This window comes from Antechinus flavipes, chromosome 4 (genome assembly GCF_016432865.1).
Source record: "Antechinus flavipes isolate AdamAnt ecotype Samford, QLD, Australia chromosome 4, AdamAnt_v2, whole genome shotgun sequence".
Taxonomy (NCBI): domain Eukaryota; kingdom Metazoa; phylum Chordata; class Mammalia; order Dasyuromorphia; family Dasyuridae; genus Antechinus; species Antechinus flavipes.
In genome coordinates this window covers 356,302,906-356,325,966 of record NC_067401.1, presented here as the reverse complement: position 1 = coordinate 356,325,966, position 23,061 = coordinate 356,302,906, and the positions used below count along the sequence as shown (strand labels likewise).

Below are 23,061 nucleotides of genomic sequence, written 5' to 3'. Positions count from 1 at the left end.
CAGGATGGTACTCTATTAACTAGCCAACCTAGCTGCATAACATTTTTGTTGTTCAATCTTCTTTGCCCCTCCAAAAGGAAAAATGGGGTCATGAAGAGTTGGATATGACTGAATAACAACAAAGAAATAAGGAAAAAGAAAAATTGGTTGGATATGTTTGATCAGATACTCACATTAGTTATGAAAATTTCTTTCTTTTCACGAAGGGCTTTTATTCAATGGGACTGAATTCCCAAAGTAATAGTGGAGTTTTCTGTTTTAGAATACTTAAAAATAAAAGAGACCCATATCTCTAGAATAGGTTTTTGAGTCAAAGGTTCCATGGTGGTATTAGGCATCCTTATTCACCTCTTTTAAACTTCAAGATATAATCAGTCATATGTAGTTTTCCAGTTATGTGGTAGGATATTTGCATAGGAAAACAATACCACTGGTTAGCTTCTGCCTTATATGAGCTGAAATGTATTTATTTATTTATTTTGCTTGCATTTAGGACATTAAGACAGCAGCACTTTTCTCATGTTTTTCTAAAGTAACAGTCTTTGTTAAATAGATATCTAATCTTTCCTCCCTCATTTCTTATTCAGGGTGAAGCTACTAAATTGGAGACAGTTAATGGTATTTTAAAGAAAAAAATAATGGTGAGTTCTTTTGGATTTAGCATTATATTGAGATAAGTTTCCTCTAGAGTTTTCTTTTTGTACATTATCAACTAGTTGTTTTCTTCTGTCTTCTGTCTAAAATCCATAGCCATTAACCATTCTAATTTTTAATTTGGAGAAATATAAGGTAATTTACTTTAGGGGAAAATAGTTAAAAACTATTCTTATAGGGCTGAAGAGCCCTAGATTTTCAGGAAGAAAATCTTGTAATCATTATACACTGCTCTTTGTAGAAATGATCTCTGTGGGTGAGTTATAATCTCAGCAGGGAAATTTTGGTACAGGGTTAGGGTCTAGTTTGATGTAGGATAATTTCCAAGGAGAACATTGTTGGGACCATTGGATAGACAAGGCACTATTGGCAATAAGAAATCAAAACCAGTTATTTGGTCTGAGAATACAAAGTGGAGAAGAGGGTCAGAGGTTGTGGTGAAGCATACAGTGGTTTTGAGAAGGCTAGTGTTGATTAATTTTCCAAATGCTTAGCATCAACTTTTCCATTCCTAATCTCTGCCTGTCTCTCTTTGGCTTTGGATTCATCCTTGTAAGAAAGAATTATTATTAAGCAAAAATACCCATTATAGCGACTCATGTTAAAATGTATACAGTATTCTGCCATAGTAGTCCTCTACCTCCTAGTTATGAAGTAGTTATTTTTACTGTACCCTATCAAAGACCATTTCCCCTCAATTATTTAGTGTTTGACTTCTTTTTGTTTGCATTATTGTGGTAGTGTGTATTTTTTTTTGTTTGTGTACATTCCATTCTGAATAAATTAATACAAATCTTCCCTTGTTTTCTGGAATTCTTTTTCTTTTCTTTTCTTTTGTCATTTTTAAAAACTTTGGTCAATACTTCTTAAGGTTTTTCTGTAGTATTGGTAATAGCTGAGTTCATACAGAATAAAGTAGGTCATAGCCAAGTTTTATTTATTTATTTTTTAATAACTTTTTATTGATAGAACACATGCCAGGGTAATTTTTTACAGCATTATCCCTTGCATTCACTTCTGTTCCGATTTTTCCCCTCCCTCCCTCCACCCCTTCCCCCAGATGGCAAGCAGTCCTTTACATGTTGAATGGGTTACAGTATATCCTAGATACAATACATGTGTACAGAACCGAACAGTTTTCATGTTGCACAGGGAGAATTGAATTCAGAAGGTATAAATAACCCGGGAAGAAAAACAAAAATGCAAACAGTTTATATTCATTTCCCAGTGTTCTTTCTCTGGATGTAGCTGCTTCTGTCCATCTTTGATCTGAATTAACTCTCTTTATCGAAGAGATCCACTTCCATCAGAATACATCCTCAAATAGTATCGTTGTTGAGGTATATAATGATCTCCTGGTTCTGCTCATTTCACTCAGCATCAGTTCATGTAAGTCTCGCCAGTCCTCTCTGTATTCATCCTGCTGGTCATTCCTTACAGAACAATAATATTCCATAACATTCATATACCACAATTTATTCAACTATTCTCCAATTGATGGACATCCTTTCATTTTCCAGCTTCTAGCCACTACAAACAGGGCTGCCACAAACATTTTGGCACATACAGGTCCCTTTCCTTTCTTTAGTATCTCTTTGGGGTATAAGCCCAATAGAAACACTGCTGGATCAAAGGGTATGCACAGTTTGATAACTTTTTGAGCATAGTTCCAAATTGCTCTCCAGAATGGCTGGATATGTTCACAATTCCACCATCAGTGTCCCTGTTTTCCCACATCCCCTCCAACATTCCCCATTATCTTTCCCTGTCATTCTAGCTAATCTGACAGGTGTGTAGTGGTATCGCAGTGTTGTCTTAATTTGCATTTCTCTGATTAATAATGATTTGGAGCATATTTTCATATGTCTATAAATAGTTTCAATTTCTTCCTCTAAGAATTGTCTGTTCATATCCTTTGACCATTTATCAATTGGAGAATGGCTTGATTTCTTACAGATTAGAGTCAATTCTCTATATATTTTGGAAATGAGGCCTTTATCAGAACCTTTGACTGTAAAAATGTTTTCCCAGTTTATTGTTTCCCTTCTAATCTTGTCTGCATTTGTTTTGTTTGTACAAAAACTTTTCAATTTGATATAATCAAAATTTTCTATGTTGTGGTCAATAGTGATCTCTAGTTCTTCTTTGGTCATAAATTCCTCCCTCTTCCACAGGTCTGCGAGGTAAACTATCCTATGCTCTTCCAATTTATTTATCATCTCATTCTTTATGCCTAGGTCATGAACCCATTTTGACCTTATCTTGGTGTACGGTGTTAAGTGTGGGTCAATGCCTAGTTTCTGCCATACTGATTTCCAATTTTCCCAGCAATTTTTGTCAAATAATGCATTCTTATCCCAGAAACTGGTGTCTTTGGGTTTGTCAAACACTAGATTATTAAAGTTATTGGCTGTTTTGTCCTTTGAATCTAACCTATTCCATTGATCAACTAGTCTATTTCTTAGCCAATACCAGATGGTTTTAGTAACTGCTGCTTTATAATATAATTTTAGATCTGGTACAGCTAGGCCACCTTCATTTGATTTTTTTTCATTAATTCCCTTGAAATTCTTGACTTTTTGTTTTTCCATATGAACTTTGTTGTTATTTTTTCTAATTTATCAAAGTAGTTTTTTGGGAGTTTGATTGGTATAGCGCATAGCCAGGTTTTAGTAGGACTTAAACTTGAAGACATGAAATTTACATTTTATCCTTGACATTAGGAAAGGTTTTTGATAAATGAATGATGTAGTATATGAAGGATGAACTACACAGGGGAAAGGTTGTGCAAGAACAGGTAGGTACCTATAGAAATAGTCTATAAGGTATTATAGGTGGTTATTGAAGGTTGCTAAGTTATATTCCTAATCTTTTCTAATTGATGTCATGGAAAGTAACCAAATGCTCCAGCAGCATCCATTGGTGCTTTTGCCAGAGACAATGAGATCATTTTTAATGGATCACTGCTTTTGTCAGACCAGTGTGTGGGCGATATAGGAGGCGGGAAGCCAAGGTTACACACTGAAGGAACAGAAGCATCACAGGCAAACTAAATAAACAAGTTGAGTCAGGACACATGTAAGTAATGAGAATTAGGACAAGCAGCAGGTCAGAAACTAGGCAAGCAGCCAAGACCATGGAGAGCATAAAAACTAGGAGGTAAAACAAAGTAGGTGGCAAGCAAGCAGGAATCAAGAGAGAAAGGGAAGGACTCATCAGTAGAAGAAATGAATCTCTGGTAATGAGACTGTGATGCCAGAGGTAACCCTGAACCATATAACTCCGTAGAATTTCCTTTTAAGACAGGGAAAGGGTTTCTAAGAATGGCTAACATGTAGCTTTCAGGTAAATGGAATCTGATTGGATTGTGGGTTAAGGGGATTGAGAGAGGTACAGCTCCTAACAATAGTGACCCAGCATGGCATATGTACTATCACTGAATATTCCATTTAGATTTTTCTATTCTTCTATAACTATTAAATGACAACATGTACAATTGTAATCAAATTTTGCCTAGTTTTTATAACTATGTAAATAATGGAAATCAACTACAAGAAAGGCATAATAAAATAAAAAAGGAAGTCGAATTGTATTGTTGAAACCAACCCTGACTATTTCAGTCCAAAACAGTTGTAGTGTAGCCTCAAATTAATGGATGTGTTCTTTTTTAATAAATTTGATTTAAAACTTTTCAGTGACAAGCATTTATTTTCTTCCCCTGCACTTGCTTTATTAAAAAGCAAACAAAAAACTAAAATCCTTATTACAAATTTAAACAGTCAAGTAAAACAGATTCCCATATCCAAAATGTCCATTCCCAAAATTGTGGGAATCATTCTCCAATTTGAAGTCATTAGCTCTGTCAGATTGTGGATTATCATAGTTCATCCTCAGTTCTTTCATGGTTGATTATTGTATTGATCAGAAATCTTAGGTCTTTCAAAGTTATTTATCTTTATATTGTTGTTGTAGAATTGTTTTGGTTTTCTTATTTTCTTCTGCATCTGTCTATAAATCTCAGGTTTCTCTGAAACCATCCTTTTCCTCATTTATTGTGGCCAAATCATATTCCATTTTATTCATAAAACAAATTTTCTTCACCCATTCCCTTATTTATGTGCCCATAATTTTCAGTTTGCTGAGAACAGGCATATTCTTTTTTTTTTTTTAATAACTTTTTATTGACAGAACCCATGCCAGGGTATTTTTTTACAGCATTATCCCTTACACTCACTTCTATTCCAATTTTTCCCCTCCCTCCCTCTACTCCCTCCCCCCAGATGGCAAGCAGTCCTTTACATGTTAAATAGGTTACAGTATATCCTATATACAATATATGTGTGCAGAACCGAACAGTTCTCTTGTTGCACAGGGAGAATTGGATTCAGAAGGTATAAATAACCCGGGAAGAAAAACAAAAATGCAAACAGTTTATATTCATTTCCCAGTGTTCTTTCTTTGGGTTTAGCTGCTTCTGTCCATCCTTGATCAACTGAAACTGAGTTAGATCTCTTTATCGAAGAGATCCACTTCCATCAGAATACATCCTCAAACAGTATCATTATTGAGGTATATAATGATCTCCTGGTTCTGCTCATTTCATTCAGCATCAGTTCATGTAAGTCTCGCCAATCCCCTCTGTACATCCTGCTGGTCATTCCTTACAGAACAATAATATTCCATAACGTTCATATACCACAATTCACCCAACCATTCTCCAATTGATGGGTATCCATTCATTTTCCAGCTTCTAGCCACTACAAACAGGGCTGCCACAAACATTTTGGCACATACAGGTCCCTTTCCCTTCTTTAATATCTCTTTGGGGTATAAGCCCAGTAGAAACACTGCTGGATCAAAGGGTATGCACAGTTTGATAACTTTTTGAGCATAGTTCCAAATTGCTCTCCAGAATGGCTGGATGTGTTCACAATTCCACCACCAATGTATCAGTGTCCCTGTTTTCCCACATCCCCTCCAACATTCCACATTATCTTTCCCTGTCATTCTAGCCAATCTGACAGGTGTGTAGTGGTATCTCAGAGTTGTCTTAATTTGCATTTCTCTGATTAGTAATGGTTTGGAGCATATTTTCATATGTCTATAAATAGTTTTAATTTCTTCATCTGAGAATTATCTATTCATATCCTTTAACAATTTATCAATTGGAGAATGGCTTGATTTCTTATAAATTAGAGTCAATTCTCTATATATTTTGGAAATGAGGCCTTTATCAGAACCTTTGACTGTAAAAATGTTTTCCCAGTTTATTGTTTCCCTTCTAATCTTGTCTGCATTTGTTTTGTTTGTACAAAAACTTTTCAATTTGATATAATCAAAATTTTCTATGTTGTGGTCAATAGTGATCTCTAGTTCTTCTTTGGTCATAAATTCCTCCCTCTTCCACAGGTCTGCCAGGTAAACTATCCTATGCTCTTCCAATTTATTTGTAATCTCATTCTTTAAGCCTAGGTCATGAACCCATTTTGACCTTATCTTGATGTATGGTGTTAAGTGTAGGTCAATGCCTAGTTTCTGCCATACTAATTTCCAATTTTCCCAGCAATTTTTGTCAAATAATGTGGAGAACAGGCATATTCTTAACCTTGTCTCTAATCAGCGTAATATATGTGCTTCCCTTTATAATATATATGTGCTTTTTCATATATAAATATGTAATAGCAGAAGATAGCATAAGTATTCTAAAAAGAAAGATAGGATTGAATTATTGATCTTATACAAGATTGACTGAATCAATTATTAATTTTTGGTTCCTTTTGGGTAGGATTTGGAAATGAAAATCAAGGAAAACCTTGACATGTATAAAGTTAGCCGGGAAGAGCAGCAGTAAGTATGAATAACTTAATGAAAACAATGATAGTAAAATATTTTTATAACAGTTCAATTAGACATAATATTGAATTAGACCATGCTAAAAGCAATGTACTTGAAGTTAACAGAGGTTCACAACCTGCCTATGATTCTGGATTTTTATGTGGAAAAGTAGAAACCCTTTTTGGGTCTCAGTTTCTTATCTGTAAAATGGAAGTGATAATAATACATGCATCTCATTCATAAAATTGTTAGGAAAAGATCAAATAAGATAAAGTATTGTAAGCTTAAAAAAAAAAAAACAAATAAATTAAACCACACTACAATTTATTGTAGGAAGCTAGGTGGCAGTGGATAGAGGGCCAGATCTGGAATCAAGAAAACTCAATTTCCTAAATTCAAATCTGGCTTGAGACACTTATTAACTGTCAAATTAACTCTGTTTGCCTCGATTTTCTCTTCTATAAAAGGAGTGGGAGAAGGAAACAGCAAACTACTCCAGTATGTTTGCCAAGAATACCCCAAATGGGTCTTGAAGAGTCAGTTCCTGTCCTGTAATAACATATACCAGGATGGATATATGCATATATTTATCATTTCTTAGATACTTTTGCTTCACTGTTGATAAATGTGTTGTAGGTAACATATTGAAATAAACCTGCATTTATTAAATCCTTGCTTTGGGATATGCGGTTAGAGGTTCTAAGGATAGATAGAGAGAGAGAGACAGAAAGAGAAAAAAAGAGAGAGATCACTCCCAAAAAACATTCCCTGATCTCAGGGACTCTGATTCAATTAAGAGACAATATTTAAATAATCAAATATATTTGTTTCATACAGAGGAAATGAAAAGTAATCTAAGGGTAGAAGACCTCCTTAGGAATTGGGGAGAAGTAGACTGTAGTGTTGAATAAGATGAGATTTGAGCTGATAATTAATAAAAGTCTGGGAAGCTAAGAGGTGGAGGGGAAAGAAGGAGAAAGAGCTTCCCATGCATAAGGATAACCAGTACAAGAATATAGAAATGGTTGATGGAGTGTTGCATAAGTAAGAAATTGTACATAGGTTATTGTAGCTATAGAGTACAAGGAAGAGTAGAATACATTCATTGTTTAGTTGTGTTCAACTCTATGTAACTCCAACAGATTTTCTTGGTTGAGATACTGGAACAGTTTGCCATTTCCTTTTCCAATGTGTCCCTGTTTTATATTTGAAGAACTGAGGCAAACAGAGTTAAGTGACTTACCCAGGGTCACCCAGCTAGGTAATGTCTAAGAATGGATTTGAGTTCAGGTCTTCCTGACTCCACACCTGGTGCTCACTCTTCCCACAGCACTGCATATGTGTATCTAGCTGTAGGAGAGTATATAGAGGAGTGTGAAATGCAAGAAGGCTAGAAAGGAAGGAAAGACTCAGGTTAGAAAGGGCTTTAAATGCCAAGTAAAGGACTTAATATCTGATACTGGAAGGAATCATGAGAGTTAGTAAATTGAGGGTGACATGGCCCTTTCCTTCTTTCCTTCCTTCCTTCCTTCCTTCCTTCCTTCCTTCCTTCCTTCCTTCCTTCTTTTCTTCCTTCCTTCCTTCCTTCTTTCCTTCTTTCCTTCCTTCCTTTCTTCCTTCTTGTTGCATTTAAAACAAAAGAATTTTGCATTTGAGTTGTAGATTCTCTCCCTTATCCCCCCACACAATTAAGAAACCACACATGAAGTTACATAAAACATTTCCATAAAAGTTGTGTTGTGAAAGAAAACATAGATCTCTTACCCTAATGAAAATGAAAATTCTCAAGATAAAGTTTTTAAAAAGAAAGAGGATAGAGGAAAAAGGAAAGAAAACTTCAATTTCTATTCAGATATAACCAGTTCCTTCTTTGGGTATGGTTAGGATTTTTCATCATAAGTCCTTCAGAGTTATCATGGATGATTGTATTACTGAGAATAGTAAAGCTGTTTACACCGGTCACTCCAGAACTTTGCTATTACTTTGTATACAATATATTTGACTGTGCTTGAGTTCATGGAGTTCTTTGAAGGTTTTTTTTTCCCCAGAGAGCATCCTGCTCATCATTTCCCATGGAACAATAATATTGCATCACAAACACATATCACAGTTTATTGAGCCATTCCCTAATCAATGAACATCCCCTCAATTTCTATTCTTTTTTTTTTTTTTTTTTTTTTTTTTTTTGCCCTGAGAAGGGAGCTGCTATCAATATTTTTTGTACATATAGGTCATTTTCCTTTTTTTTTTTTTTAAATCTCTGTTAGTATTAATGCCTAGTAGTGGTGTTTTTAGGTCAAAGGATATGCATGAATTTTAGCCCTTTGGGCACAGATCATATTTTCCATTTATCAATTGGTGCTTGGCTCAATTTTTTAAAAAATAAATTTGACTCAGTTCCCTCCATGTTTGAAAAATGAGGCCTTATCAAAGAAACATATTTGAAAATTCCTTTTTATAATTACTATTGTTAACTGTATTTCCCCTCATTTATTCTATTTCTTTTCATCCTGTCCCTCCTCAAAAGTGTTTTGGTACTGACTATTCCCTTTCCCAATATGCTCTCTTTTTTTCACCTTCCCCCTTCCCACATCCTACTATGCTCCTATTTTCCTGCAGGATAAGATAGATTTTTATACCCCTATAGAATATGTATACTACTTCTCCTTCAAGCTAGTTCTGATGAAAGTAAGGTCCTCTCACTCAACCTCTCCTTCCCATCTACCCCTCCATTGTAAAAGCTTTTTCTTGCCTCTTTGTTATGGCAGAAAATTTGTACCAGACCACTTCTCCCTTTCCCTTTCTCCCAGTATCTTCCTCTCTTACTCCTTAATTTCATCATTAAAAAAAAAAAAAGATATTCCTTCATATTCAACACATATCTGTGCCCTCTATCTGTCTATATTCCTTCTAACTCCGTTAATAATGAGAACATTTTAATGAATTACAAGTATCATCTTCCCATGTAGAAATGTAAAGATAATTTTCTAGTTATCTCCTCATGCTTCTCCAAAGGTCCTATATTTGAAAATCACATTTTCCAGTAACCTCTGATTTTTCCATCACAAATGTTTGAAAATCTTCTATTTCATTGAATGTCCACCTTTTCCTCTGATGGATTATATTCAGTTTTTCTGGGTAGGTGAATCTTGGTTGTAATTCTAGCTCATTGCTCTCTGGAATATCATATTCCAAGTGCTCTGGCCCTTTAATGTAGAAGCTGCTAAATCTTCTGTTATTCTTACTGTGGATCCATTATATTTGAATTGTTTCTTTCTAGGTACTTGTAATATTTTCTCCTTGACCTGGAAGTTTTGGAATTTGATTATACTATTCCTGAATGCTTTCTTTTTGGGATCTCTTTCAGGAGGTGATCAGTGAATTCTTGTAATTTCCATTTTGCCCTCTAGTTCTAGAATATCAGAATAGTTTTCCTTGATAATTTCTTGAAATATGATGTCCAGACTCTTAAAAAAATTATTATTATTGTTGTCAAGAGGACCTAAGTTCAAATATGGACTCAGACACTTAACACTTCCTAGGTGTGTGACCCTGGGCAAGTCACTTAACCCCAATTGCCTCAGCAAAAATACACACACACACACACACACACACACACACACACACACACACTTATTATTATTAAAGATTTTTGCTCAAAACATATGCATAGATAATTTTCAATATGTACCCTTGCAAAACTTTGTTCCAAATGTTTTCCCTCCTTTCCTCCCACCCCTCCCCTAGATAGAAAGTAATCCAATATATGTTAAATGTGCAATTCTTCTTTACACATTTCCATAATTATCATGCTGAACAAGAAAAATCAGATCAAAAAGAAAAAAAAATGAGAAAGAAAACAAAATGCAAGCAAATAAACAAGCAAGCAACAACAACAAAAAAAGGTAAAAATACTATAATACTGTAATCTACACTTAGTCCCCACAGTTCTTTCCCTGGGTGCAGATAGGAATCTCTATCACAAGACAATTGGAACTGAATTACTTCATTGTTGAAAAGAGCCATGTTCATCAAAATTTATCATTGTATACTCTTGTTGTTACTGTGTACAATGTTCCCTTGGTTCTTTCATTTAGCATCAGTTTTCTCAATTGGTCAATTTTGCATTTTAGGGCATCCTTATTAGCTTTTTGCATTTTCTTTTGCAGCACTCTTAATTCTTTTCCTAATTTTTACTCTATTTCTCTTACTTGATTTTCAAAGTCCCTTTGGAGCTCTTCCAGGGACCCAGCTGATCTTCCAAGTTCTTCTTGGTTTTTCTGGGCTGAGAAGTGCAGAAGCCTCCACCTCAGCTGCTGGTTCAGAAGTTCCACCTTGCTGACATGGGGCCAGGGCAGAAGTTGGAGCTATGCTGGTGCAGCCTGCATTGGAACTGCAAACTGGTATTCCATCCTGGTATCACAGACCTTTGCTGCTGGAAAATGTTCTCCTCAGTCTTTTTGGGTGTTCTGAGGTGCTAAAATTTGTTTAGAACCATTATTTAAAGGAATTTGGAGCTGAATTTGGAGCTGGGATTAATCATTAAGGAATAGGGGATTAAAGCCTTTTCTGCAGGCTAGCAGTACATAACCAAAGTCAAAACATGGGGTCATTTCAAACTGATTGCATAAGAGACTGATTTTGCACATAGTTCTATGTTCAGAATACAGGTGGGTAGTTAGATGGTGTAATGAATCATAGCATTGAACCTGGAGTCTGAAAGACTCATCTTCCTGAGTTCAAATCTGGCCTTAGACACTTACAAACTGTATGACATTGGCCAGTCACTTAACCTGAGAACACTTCAAATGAGCTAGAAAAGAAAATGACAAACCACTCCATTATCTCTGTTAATAAACCCCGAGATGGAGTCATCCAGAGTTGGACTTGACTGAAACATCTGAAAAATAAATGCAGAACTAAAGCTCAGAAGAGAAACCAGGATTGGAGATGTAGTTTGAGAAACCCATCTGCATAAAGATGATAATTGAATCTCTGTGAGCTGATGAGATTAAGGGATATAATACAAAATGAAAAGAGGGAAGTACTCAAGATAAAACCTTAGAAGATAAAAAGTTAGCAAATGGAATGCTAATGATAGTCCAGCAAAGAAATCTGAAAAGGAGCACTCAGACAAGTAGAGGAGAACCAGGAGAGATCAATTGTCATGAAAACCTAGAAAAGAGAAAATATCTAAAAGGATTTGGTGATCAACAATGTCAAATGTGTCAAAGTAGTCCAGAAAGAACAGGGGCAAGAAAAGTACTTTGGATTTGGGAATTATAAAATGCTTTCCAATAAAAAGAAAAATGCCTTCATTTTCAGTGTATCAACATTATCTGTCTTCCCATAGTCCTTTCATCATTGACTCTGTCTTTTGTCATCTTTCCCAATTTGCTTTGGGTGACGTGAAAATGGAGTTTTTAAATTTAATTTTTCATTATTATTTGGATTAGTCTTTCACATGGTTTGCTAATAATCTGTCTAAAACACCAAATTAATTCAGTTCAATTAATCACTGAGTCTCAGAGCTGGACAAGATTTCAGAAATCATCTATCTAACTCACACATGAAGAAAAATTCTTTCTACAGTATTACCTACTCACATCCCTCAGTCTCTCCTCAAAGGCATTCAGTGAAAATAAAGTCATTACCTCCTGAGTCAGTTTTTTTTTTTTTTTTTTTTGACAACTCTAACAAATAGCTTTTATTTAGAACTAGCCCTAGACAAACTTGTATAGAGCAGCTGGACTTTGCCATGAAAAGCTACTCCTCATCCTTCCACATTATTTCCCTCACGATCAATTCCTTTTACTTCTCAGGTAGCCAAAGCTTTCTTGGTGTGCCTATCCCTTCTGCCTGAGTCAGTTCTAATTGTTAGGAAGCTGTCCTACTTCCTTCCTCTCTCTCTCCCTTCCTTCCTTCCTTCTTCCCCACCTCATCTCCTTCCTTCCCTTCCCTTCTTCTCCTTGCCTTCCCTCTTTCCCTCCACTCCCTTCTCTCTTTTCACCTCTCTGTCTGTCTCTGCCTCTCTGTCTTTGTCTCTCTGTCTCTGTGTCTCTCTCCTTTCTTTCTATAGGCCCCAAACATGTATCCTGCAACTTTTATCTATTGTTTTTACTTCTTCCTTGTGTAAGAGATTAGGACAAATCTAATTACTCAAGGTCCTTCAAACATTAAGACAACTATCACATGCTTTCTGGTTCTTTTCTTCTTATAACCATAATTCATTTAATGAATACTAGTATAGCACACCCTTTGGATTATCCATCTGAATAATCTACCTGAGGTTCAAGGTTTCCCCTATAGGTCACCAGGCTTAAAACTATGGGTTCATGACCCCTCCCATTTAATTAATTAGCTTTTAGTAGTCAACCAGAAAGTACAGTTAAAGTAGAGGCAATTATTAATGGTACATAATAAGAAAATTAGTCCAGGATAAAATCCAACCACGTGTGGAAAAATATCGGTAGCGGTTCAAAGGATTGGAAAATGAGTGGATGCCCATCAATTGGGGAAGGGCTGAACAAGCTGTGGTACATGAAGGTAATGGAATATTATTCTATTAAAAATGATGAACAAGCTGATTAGAAAGGCCTGGAAAGGTTTACATGAACTGACGCTGAGCGAAACAAGCAGAACCAGGAATATACTGTACATAGTAACAGCAGGAACGTGTGATGATCTGTGGTGAGCTTTTTCTTCTCAAAACGCAGCCAGGTTTAGCTTAGAGCCCTCCGAATGTCGCCAAATCCAAAGGTCTTGTCCTTCAGCCTCTGCCTATGCTTTCTTCAGCCTCCAGAGCCAGCACAGAGATGGAATGAATCTCTTGTTTCCTTCTCTTGGGGCTCGGCTAGCTTTCTGGTGAGTCTTTCAGACCAGCTTGGTCTCAGTGGGGGAAGTGCAGGAGCCCAGCCACCTACCACAGTAGTGTGAGATGAAGATGAATCTGGTTGTCCACTGAACTCTCACTCGTAGCTTTATCCTTTGAAAACTCTTCGTCTGCTATCAATGGGAAGAAGAGCACAGATAGAAAGATACACCAGTAGAAGTCTATACATAGTGAAGACATGTGACCAGCAAGACTTGTCTCTGAAACTTTGAGATTTAGATGACTCATTTTACTTCGTTGTGCCTGCTTGCCCAATGTGAAGCATCTCTGTTGGTTAAAAGCCTCATCTGGACCTACTGGTTCTATTTCTTGTTTACTCAATTTCCAATAGCCTTTTGCTCTCATATCACAATGCTTCTGCCCTCTTGTACTTTGATTAATTAGGCCTGATTTTGCTGTGGACTAAAAGGCATCCCGGAAGTAAGGGAGAGTAAGGAAAGAGAAATCTCCCCTCCCAAGAGTAGTTCTTTCTTGAGATCTGAGAAGTTTTTCTGCATCTGTTTTTCTTTACTATTTCAGCTTGCAATTCTTATAACTGTCAATTAGGGCATGTTTCTTTTTACAGAGAAACTAGGATGTGACTGAACCTCTGACCAAGCACCTCCTGCAAATTCCATCAGTTTGTGTGGGAAAAATAATTTAATAGTCTTCTGATCAAAGAAGATCATTATTACATTTGTATGGCACTTTCCCCCTTGTCATCTTCTAACACTCAAAAAATTTTCTCTCTCCAAATTGTCCAAAAAGAGGGAGAGAATGTTAATTGGATTGCTGAAATCCATCAAAGCAAAAGATTATCAAATGACTGCTAAGACTCAGACATATATTTTGCTATTTTACTATACAGACTAATTTTAATTTTTTGTGACTATTTAAATCTATGAATCTGGTTTAAAACATGTCTTTGCCTATTCTACTTCTTTACTCTTAACTATAACACATGTGCATTTCATTATAAAAGTAACTCAAAGTTTTAATCACACAAAGTTCTTCAAAGTAGATAACCAAGTTTTCCTTCTACTGTGAAAACAGTCTTTTTTTAAAACAAATTTTATTCCATGTAAGGTAAAATATGTGGCATTATAGATTGAATTTACAAGAAATTTCTAAGAATTTGCTCCCTGGGATGGCTGTAATAGACAACTCAACCTTTGCTACTGATTCTGGGACAAGCATCCTACTACTCTACTCATTTCTCTAATAAGTTGCCTTTTGCTCTTAAGATATTCTGTTTATTTGGACTGGATTCTGTCCTGGGACAGACTCTCTAATGAAGGAGATTATCTCACTTTTCTCTCATTTTACAGTTACTTTCCCCTCCAGTTCCCTAAGAAAGATTTACCCATAGCTTAGGATTCAGCTCCTAAAAAAGAGAGAACTAAAAAAAGTCCTTAATGTACAATATGAACCAGATATTCATAGATATTTATTTTCTATACATCAAAGTAATGCTAAATGTTGAAGACTCATATAATTATATTTCTTGGCAACTTATCTTAAAATTACTGTTGCAATTTGTAGGAGATATACTTAATTTTTTTTTCTTTTATTAAAGCTTTTTATTTTTCAAAACATATGTGTGGACAATTCTTCAACATTAGCCCTTGCAAAACCTTGTGTTCCAATTATCCCCACTTACCCCTTGCCCTCCCCTAGATGGCAAGTGATCCAATATATGTTAAACATGGTAGAAATATACCTTAAATTAAATAATGCATGCACATTTATACAATGATCATGCTGTACAAGATAAATCAAACCAGTTTAAAAAAATGAAAAAAAAAGTGAAGCAAAATAAAATGCAAGCAAACAACAATAGAAATAGTGAGAATGCTATGTTGTGGTCCACACAATTCTCACAGTCCTCTCTTCTTCACTGGATAACTGGAACTGACTTAAATCATCTCATTATTGAAGAGTGTCACATTCATCAGGATAGATCATCATATAATCTTCTTGTTGCCATGTATAATGATCTCCTGGTTCTGCTCATTTCCCTTAACATCAGTTCATGTAAGTCTCTAGGAGATATACTTAAACTATTTCAGTATATAAAGCAGTTCATGGGATTGATTATTACTTATTTTATATTTAACTTTAGCCCTGCCCTTCCTTTCCAGAAAATGAGCCAGTCTGATTTTCTCCTTTTCAACTCTGGACCTAGCTCCTTGTTCTCTTTTTATTATCTGTCTTAAACATACATACTATTACATGAACCCCATAGGTTGTGCTTTCAGCTACCAGCTGAAATCTTGGCAATAGATATTCTTTATATATGTTTGACGGCAGAATAGTTTAGACTTGGGCCAATCTTCTTGCTGATGGATATTCTTCTTTCTCCTGATGGAAATTATTTCCACTTATTGGATCTCTTGAACTCATTAGATAACCTCCAGTCTTGGAAACACAAAGCCGAAAAGACCTCCAGGGACCAAGATTTAAGCTCATCTAGTTGATTTCATGCTGTAGAAGGGTGGGGGGAAGAGCATAGTCCATCCATTTGCTCCATGGCTTATAATTTGCATCCGAGAGAGTGAGAGCATGAGTGTCTAAGTTAGAAGCTGTCTTTCACTTTAAAGCCTCCTTGAATCATTTTCTCTGTCTCAGCAGCCAATTAAAAGGTGCCTTCATCATTTTAAAGCTGCAATATTGTTGTAAAAAGCTAGGAACTTCATAATCTCTAATATACTCCCATATTGAATTACCATTTCCCTGCAATACCCAGAATTTCCCAGTAGACATGTTACTCTGAATGGCATCTATAGACTTATGCAACTTCCACTATAATTGTCATCTACCTGGGACTTCTGGGGCTGTAGGCCACAATAGGAAAGAATCGAGGAAATGTGAGGATCTTGTGGTTCTAGGAGTTATAGCAAGGCTAACTAGAGAGGTCTTTGCTCCAGACCATTGCTACTATGGCAGTCAGTCGTTCCTGAACATTGTGATCTTCCACTCAGATTACTACCAGATAGCAGTTGTACTTGAATGATCATCCATTCCTGGCTAGAGTGATTGCCATACTCTTGGGGAATCTTACCCTTCAAGATTATATATTCATGATCAGACTTTATTCTATAGCTCCTCTTCATCTCCATCTCCACTCAACTTAATTTGTTCCAGATTTAAAAATTCTAGTAGGGCAGCTAGGTGACACAGTGGGTAGAGTACCAGCCCTGAAGTCAGGAAGATCTGAGTTCAAATCTGGTCTCAGACAATTAAAAAGTCCTAGCTGTGTGACCCTGGGCAAGTCACTTAACACCAATTGCCTCAGCAAAAAAAAGGCAAAAAAAAAAAAAAAAAGAAAAGAAAAAAAAATTCTAATGATAGTTCTTACCTTGCCACACAACCTGCCCATTTATTTTTTCCCCCCTATAATTCCTTGAAGATATCCTTGACTACTGATCTTCAGAGTCCTCATTGGTTATATGATGCAGCTGGTTGTATTTAACATACGTCTTTTCTTTGACTTCTGTGTGATGTTCATCTTTAATTTTTTAGAAGTAATGGGGTTTCTGATTTTGCTGTTACAATAAAATATCACTACGAAATATTGAAAAGAAAGATTTTGGATGATATTGGAAGCTTGAAGTCTTTAAAAATGTTTACAGTTTCCAGAAAGTTAGTCAATCTGATTTTCTCCTTTTCAACTCTGGACTTAGTTTACTGTTCTCTCTTTATTATCTGTCTTAAACATATATACTATTACATGAATTCTATAGGGTGTGCTTTCAGATACCTGATGAAATCTTAGTGATAGATATTCTTTATCCATTTTGTCTTTGCTATGGATGGACAGGCCAAACCCTTTATTAGTGAATCTTCTAGGAAGCTTTATAGTAACTTGATGAAATCAATACAATGGCATCCACAAACACAGATATCTGGAAAACCTCACCCATTTACATCTTCTCCAAGTTGAACCCTACACTATAGTTCCTCTGTCACAATAGTAAATACTTTTGGCGAGTATTGTTTTATGTTTTTCCAGATGTTTATTTGTAGGGCTTTACTGAACCAAAAATTATTTCTGTTGTTGTATCTTCCAAGAAATCTTGATTGATCTTTATATAAGGATGAGGAGACATTTTCTTCTTCTTCTCCTCCTCCCCCTCTTCCTCCCCCTCCCTCTCTTCCTCCCCCTCCTCCTTCCCTTCTTTTTCCCCCCCTCCTCCCCCTCCTCCTCTTCCTCCTCTTCCCCCACTCTTCCTCCTCCTCCCCCCCTCCTTCCCCTCCTCCTCTTCCTCCTCTTCCTCCCCCTCCTCTCCCTCCTTCTTCTCCTCTTCTTCCCCCTCCTCCTCTTCCTCCTCCTCCTCCTCCTCCTTCTTCTTTTTTTGGTAAAAAGTCCTATAAGGCAGCATTTTATTTTACCAAGTCAGATGGTTTTTCATATTCCATAAACAATAATATATTTGCTCCATCTTCCAGTCAGTTGTGAGGTGGTAAAGAAGTGATCCTCTTTTGAATATCAGAAGCTTTCTTATTTCCTATTAATACCCTCAGCAGCCATGCCCTCAATTTAGATACAGATGATCCTCAAAGTGATTTTACATAGGTAGTAGTTTAGTCAGGTAGTTTAGGTCAGTAGTTATTGATGTTTCCTTGATTGCCTTTTGGTATTAACAGAGTCTGATTTTTTTCTATAGATCTTATCTTTTAGTTAAGTTACATTTTGGTCCTTTCATACTCTCAAACAGATTCTTTTCCTATCTGTTATAATGTAACTTCATCTTTCTTGGTATTATTTTGGTGCTTAGGAATTTAGCAATTCCTTTTTTGAAGAAAGTGTCCATAATATAGAGGTATGAGACTTTTGCAATATCTTTGGCTTCTTCCATCTTTCCTGAGCCATAATTTTACATATATGTATATATGTGCATATATGTGTGTGTGTGTGTGTGTGTACATATATATATTTCCCTGTCCTTTTAAGTTTTTTTTTCATTAAAGTCACCAAGTATCAGAATATATATTGATTTGATTTGGAAAATCTTATAAAGTTTTTCATAGAATTTTTCTACCACTTTGCCCTCAGCAGCTAACATCAGTGAATAAATTGCAGCAGTTTCCTAATGGTCTTTTTGCAAATATGTCACATTAGTATTGCAATAAATAATGAGAAAATATTGCTGTGAAATAATATGTCCTGTAGCTTTTGTTTATATAATAAAACTCATTTTCCCAAATCCTTTCTTTGTCTCTCCAAAGACTATTATATTTCTACTTAAATCCTTTAAAAAAAAATAAGACAAACACAAGTCATTTTTATTAAAATCAAAAGCTGATCTGATGAGAATATTGAATCAGAGAAGTTACCTTTAGAAAGCTATGGTTATATATCCCTAATTTTTGAGATAGTTCTGTTTTCATATATTCTGTTCCATTATTCCATAAATGTCGTAGAGTTTCTAGCAATTCATCAAATTGTTATTGAATGAGTCAAGTTCATCAGCATATGAAACTCACAAAAGATGGAAAATCAAAAATATAAGAAATATCACAGCTATTTCAGAAAGCACATGCATACTAAACCACATTACATACATTTATAGCTATGTATTATGGACAAAGATGGTTTCGTAGGCAGTATAGCAATGATAGCAATTGGCCATGTATCATTAAAGAGATTCATTAAATGTATAAATAAGTGAAATTTAATTTGTTTAGTATTGTAAGACTTTTATTATCAAGTCAGAAAAAAAATCTTTTATACGACAAATTTTTGGTTCAGAATTCACTGTGAAGAATTCCTTCCTAATATATATATAAAATACACACACACACACACACACACACACACACACACACACACACATATTCTAGCCTCCAAGCCCAATAAGGTGTTTCTACATAGAAATAAGCATCTTCAAATATATTTATTATTCTTGTAGGCCAATCTAGATAGCCTATATTCTGTCTAGTGGTTCTCAAACTTTTGTTTTCAGTATTTTTATGTTGTTAAAAAACCATTGAGGATCCGTTCAAAGAGTTTTTGTTCACATGGGTTATATTTATAGCTATTTACTATATTAGAAATAAAAAAATAATTTTGAATTTGTAGACCCTCTGAAAGGGTTTCAGAGACCCCAACAATTCTTTGGACTACACTTTGAGGACCACTGAGTAGACTATGCTGCAAACATGCAGACACAAGTTTTCCCCTCTCCTCCTTTCAAGCTTACATACTGCATTACATTATTTTACATTAAAAAGTTGATGTTTGATTCAGGGGATGAGCCATTTAAGTAGACAATAATCTTTTCAAAGGGAATCTATTCAAGAATGGTATGGTTTCCAAACCACAGAAGGCATAATTACAGGATTATATTGTTTGAACCCCAAACTGGACATGCATTCTAATGATAATCCTCAAATATAGAAGTATATTTTTCTAATGAAATGAGGGTTGTCCCATGTAATCAGGGATATACAATAACTAAAGCAATCTCCCTTTTTCTTCAGGTTTCCTAACACAATTCAAGTCCTCTAGCAACATTTCCAGGCACTGATCATTGAGCAAGGGTCTCACATTTAGAGCAACAAGAGTTACATGGAAGTTTTTTCTAGTCTGAAAATAATTTTTAGCCCCTCCTCCCCTTCTCCTACTCTTTCACCATCATTGCAGAAGCATAAATGGACTGCATAGAACTGATGGCCATTTTCAATTTTTATTTGTTTTTTGGATTCCCGTTACCAACAACAATAAAGAACTTACTATTAGGAAACCAGTCTACTAGTTTTACACACACACATACACACACAAACACACACAAACATATATATATATAACTAAGTTGGTTTTCAGAAAATGGACTCAGTCTTTTCTTTTGCTGGAGCCATATTTATAGCATTTTTCAGGGGCATAGCTTTTAAGAGTTTAATGCCAGGAAGGGGCATCAAAACAGGATTTTGTGGAGATTTCAAATCAGCATTCATCTCAAAACAATCATGAAAATATTAAAAGGTGTTCAAAGTAAGTCCTAGAATAAAATGAGTGTTTTCCATATTTTTGTTTTATGATAGCAACTTGTCCATGGACAGATAGAACACTAACATATACAATTATTCAGCTTGTTTATCCCATCGTTACCTGGGAAGTGAAGTTTGGGCAGATGAATGAAAACAGAATGGCCTCATTGTTGGCAGATATTTGTGATTGGAGAAACAAATGTGGCAGATGGATATATAGAGAATAGGCTCTGATTGTAGTGTGACCTGATTGACCTTTTTCAGATAATATCTTGTGAAAATAAGGATGAGATCTGAAAGAGAAAGGCCATTTGAAATGAAAACCATAATAAAAGCTGTGGTATGAAAGGTGCAAATTATTCCATTCCCTTTAATACATTTTCATTTATAGTGTGCTAACCTCTAATAATAATAGCTTAGATCTGGAAGGGATCCTTTGAGGTCATATAGTTTAGCCCCTTTATTTTATAAATGGAGAAACTGAAATCAGATAGGTGAAGTGATTAACCTAAATTCACCCAGATTACTAATGGCAAAGTAAAGATCTTTTGGTCCTTTGATGCAGAGTGCAAAATGATTTTAATAGTAATAATAATGAAAACTGACATTTATATAATACTTCATAATGTTTAGAAAAGAATTTAACATATATTAACTTCTTTTGCTCCTCACAACAATTCCATATAGTGATAACAAAAGATATTATTAATCCATTTTACAGAATGAGTAACTAAGTGAGAAGAGGTTAAGAAGCTAACTGGTCACACAGTTAGAATCAAAGGTGGATTTCAAACAGGTTTCTACTGATTTCAAGTGCAATTTAACTGTGATGAATCTTGGGGGGGGGTAAATAATAACTAATAGAAATACTTGAATTTGTGTCTTTAAGGTTTTAAAAAATGCTTTAGAATTATCAGCTCATTTAATCCTCACAACAACTTTAGGTTGTAGGTGCCATTATTACCTCCATTTTACAGATGAGGGAAGTGAAGCAGACAGAAAAGTGACTTGGTCAGGTGACACAGGCTAGTATCTGAGGTGAGATATGAACTCAGGTCTTCCTGCAACTAAGTTCAGCTCTCCATCTCCTATGACATACTTCATCTTCAAAGAGCAAGAGTAGGTGGAAGATAGCAGAAGTCCCCTTAGGCTGTCCCTCAATTGGTGGTGCCTCCTGGGTAATTTGTTCTTGGAATAAGCACTTGGCTATATAATTTATATGCATTACCTTTAATGGGGGCTGGATGGGGACCATATAAGATAAAAATATGAGATAGGACCTTATTGCTCTGTCAGCTTATAGGGCTTACTTTCCATTAAGGGATTTCAGCCTTTAATAAAGAATTTTGCAAGTTCCAAAGTTTGTTTTTTTTTTTTTTTTTTACAGATTCAAAGGATTTTTAGAAAATGTTATATCAAACTCTATGATTGAAAAAAAATGAAATAATTGAAGCCCTGATAAAAGAAAGAACTTGTCCATGATTACACAGGTCTTAATGGACAACACCAGATTCTGGTTCCACTAATCTATATAAATGACACATGGTTGTCAATCTAGAAAGTAATGGAGCCAAGGCTTGAATCTTAGCTTCCAGACTTTAATCCTAGTATCTTCTTATTATATCACACTATTTTCTCAGGAGAGTATTTTTAGTGGTAAAAAAATCTTTGTTTTCTGGGTTATTGTATAAATGAACTAAGATGCCTATAGAGATAAAGATGAATGGGTATTGCCAGAATACTCAATTCAAAATAAGATGTTCAAAAATAAATGTTAAGATTGAAATATATTTTTATTTTCAAGACATTTCCTCCTATCTAATGAGTTTTTTTTTTAATTGTCCATTTAAAGGAAATTTTGGGATTTCCTTGATGACTTTATAAGTTCTGAAGATACGGAAGAATTCTACTGAGTACTTGGGAAAATGATACGTGGACATGAAGAATGATCTCATGAACAAACCCTTGACTTTTTGAAACATACAAATTAAATCACTTTGGCCCCCTTTTCTTGTTTATCTTAGAATCAAATTCGGTATTTTCTAACTAAAACAGGAATTTATACGTATATAAGTTGTAAAATATTTTTGTGAATTTTTTCTGTTTATATATTTCTAATGTTGTATTTATAGAATCTTTTAATAACTTTTCCTTGGAAAAATACTTTGCATAATTTTTACAAGAAAATGAACACAAATGTAAAATGTGCTTAGTTCAAGTTCAGATTTTTGCATTTAATAAAACCTGACAATAATATAATTTCTACAATTGATATCTTGATCCTCATGTGGTTCCCTGGTTGCAGTATCAGAGTGAACAACTTCTGCTAGAAGAATGTATCAATATTTTTCCTTGGTCCTCCCTGATTACAGTATCAGAGTAAACAGCTTCTGCTAGAAGAATATATAAATATTTTTCCATGGTCCTCTCCTAGACTATTCAATAAACACAGGGGAAAACACCTATTTCAAAATTGAACTGCATTTTTATCTTAAAGTCTTGAAGTTCAGATATCTGGGCAATCACTTCTTTTGTGGAGTTTCACATATAATAATACTAGTAATAAGTTAAATTAAGAACTTTGGGATTAAAAGATTCAAACTGAAAACCTTCAGGAAGTGGAGAACTTTAGGAGTATGGATTGTATCACAAAATTCCAGAATCTAAGAATTAGAAGGGACTTCAGAAACTCTTAGAGGCTAACCTATACT

General features: G+C 35.1%; 1 protein-coding gene across 1 annotated transcript in view; it reads left to right on the top strand.

The window, feature by feature from the left end:
• The window catches only part of C4H6orf118 (chromosome 4 C6orf118 homolog), a 73,614-nt gene extending 51,206 nt beyond the window's left edge, over nucleotides 1–22,408 (top strand). The window contains exons 9-11 of the mRNA XM_051998084.1: nucleotides 588–641; nucleotides 6,440–6,501; nucleotides 22,203–22,408. Of these exons, the coding sequence (XP_051854044.1) occupies nucleotides 588–641; nucleotides 6,440–6,501; nucleotides 22,203–22,263 (177 nt within the window). The 3' untranslated portion in view covers nucleotides 22,264–22,408. The remainder of the gene's footprint in view (nucleotides 1–587; nucleotides 642–6,439; nucleotides 6,502–22,202) is intronic.
• Nucleotides 22,409–23,061: the final 653 nt, after the last annotated feature.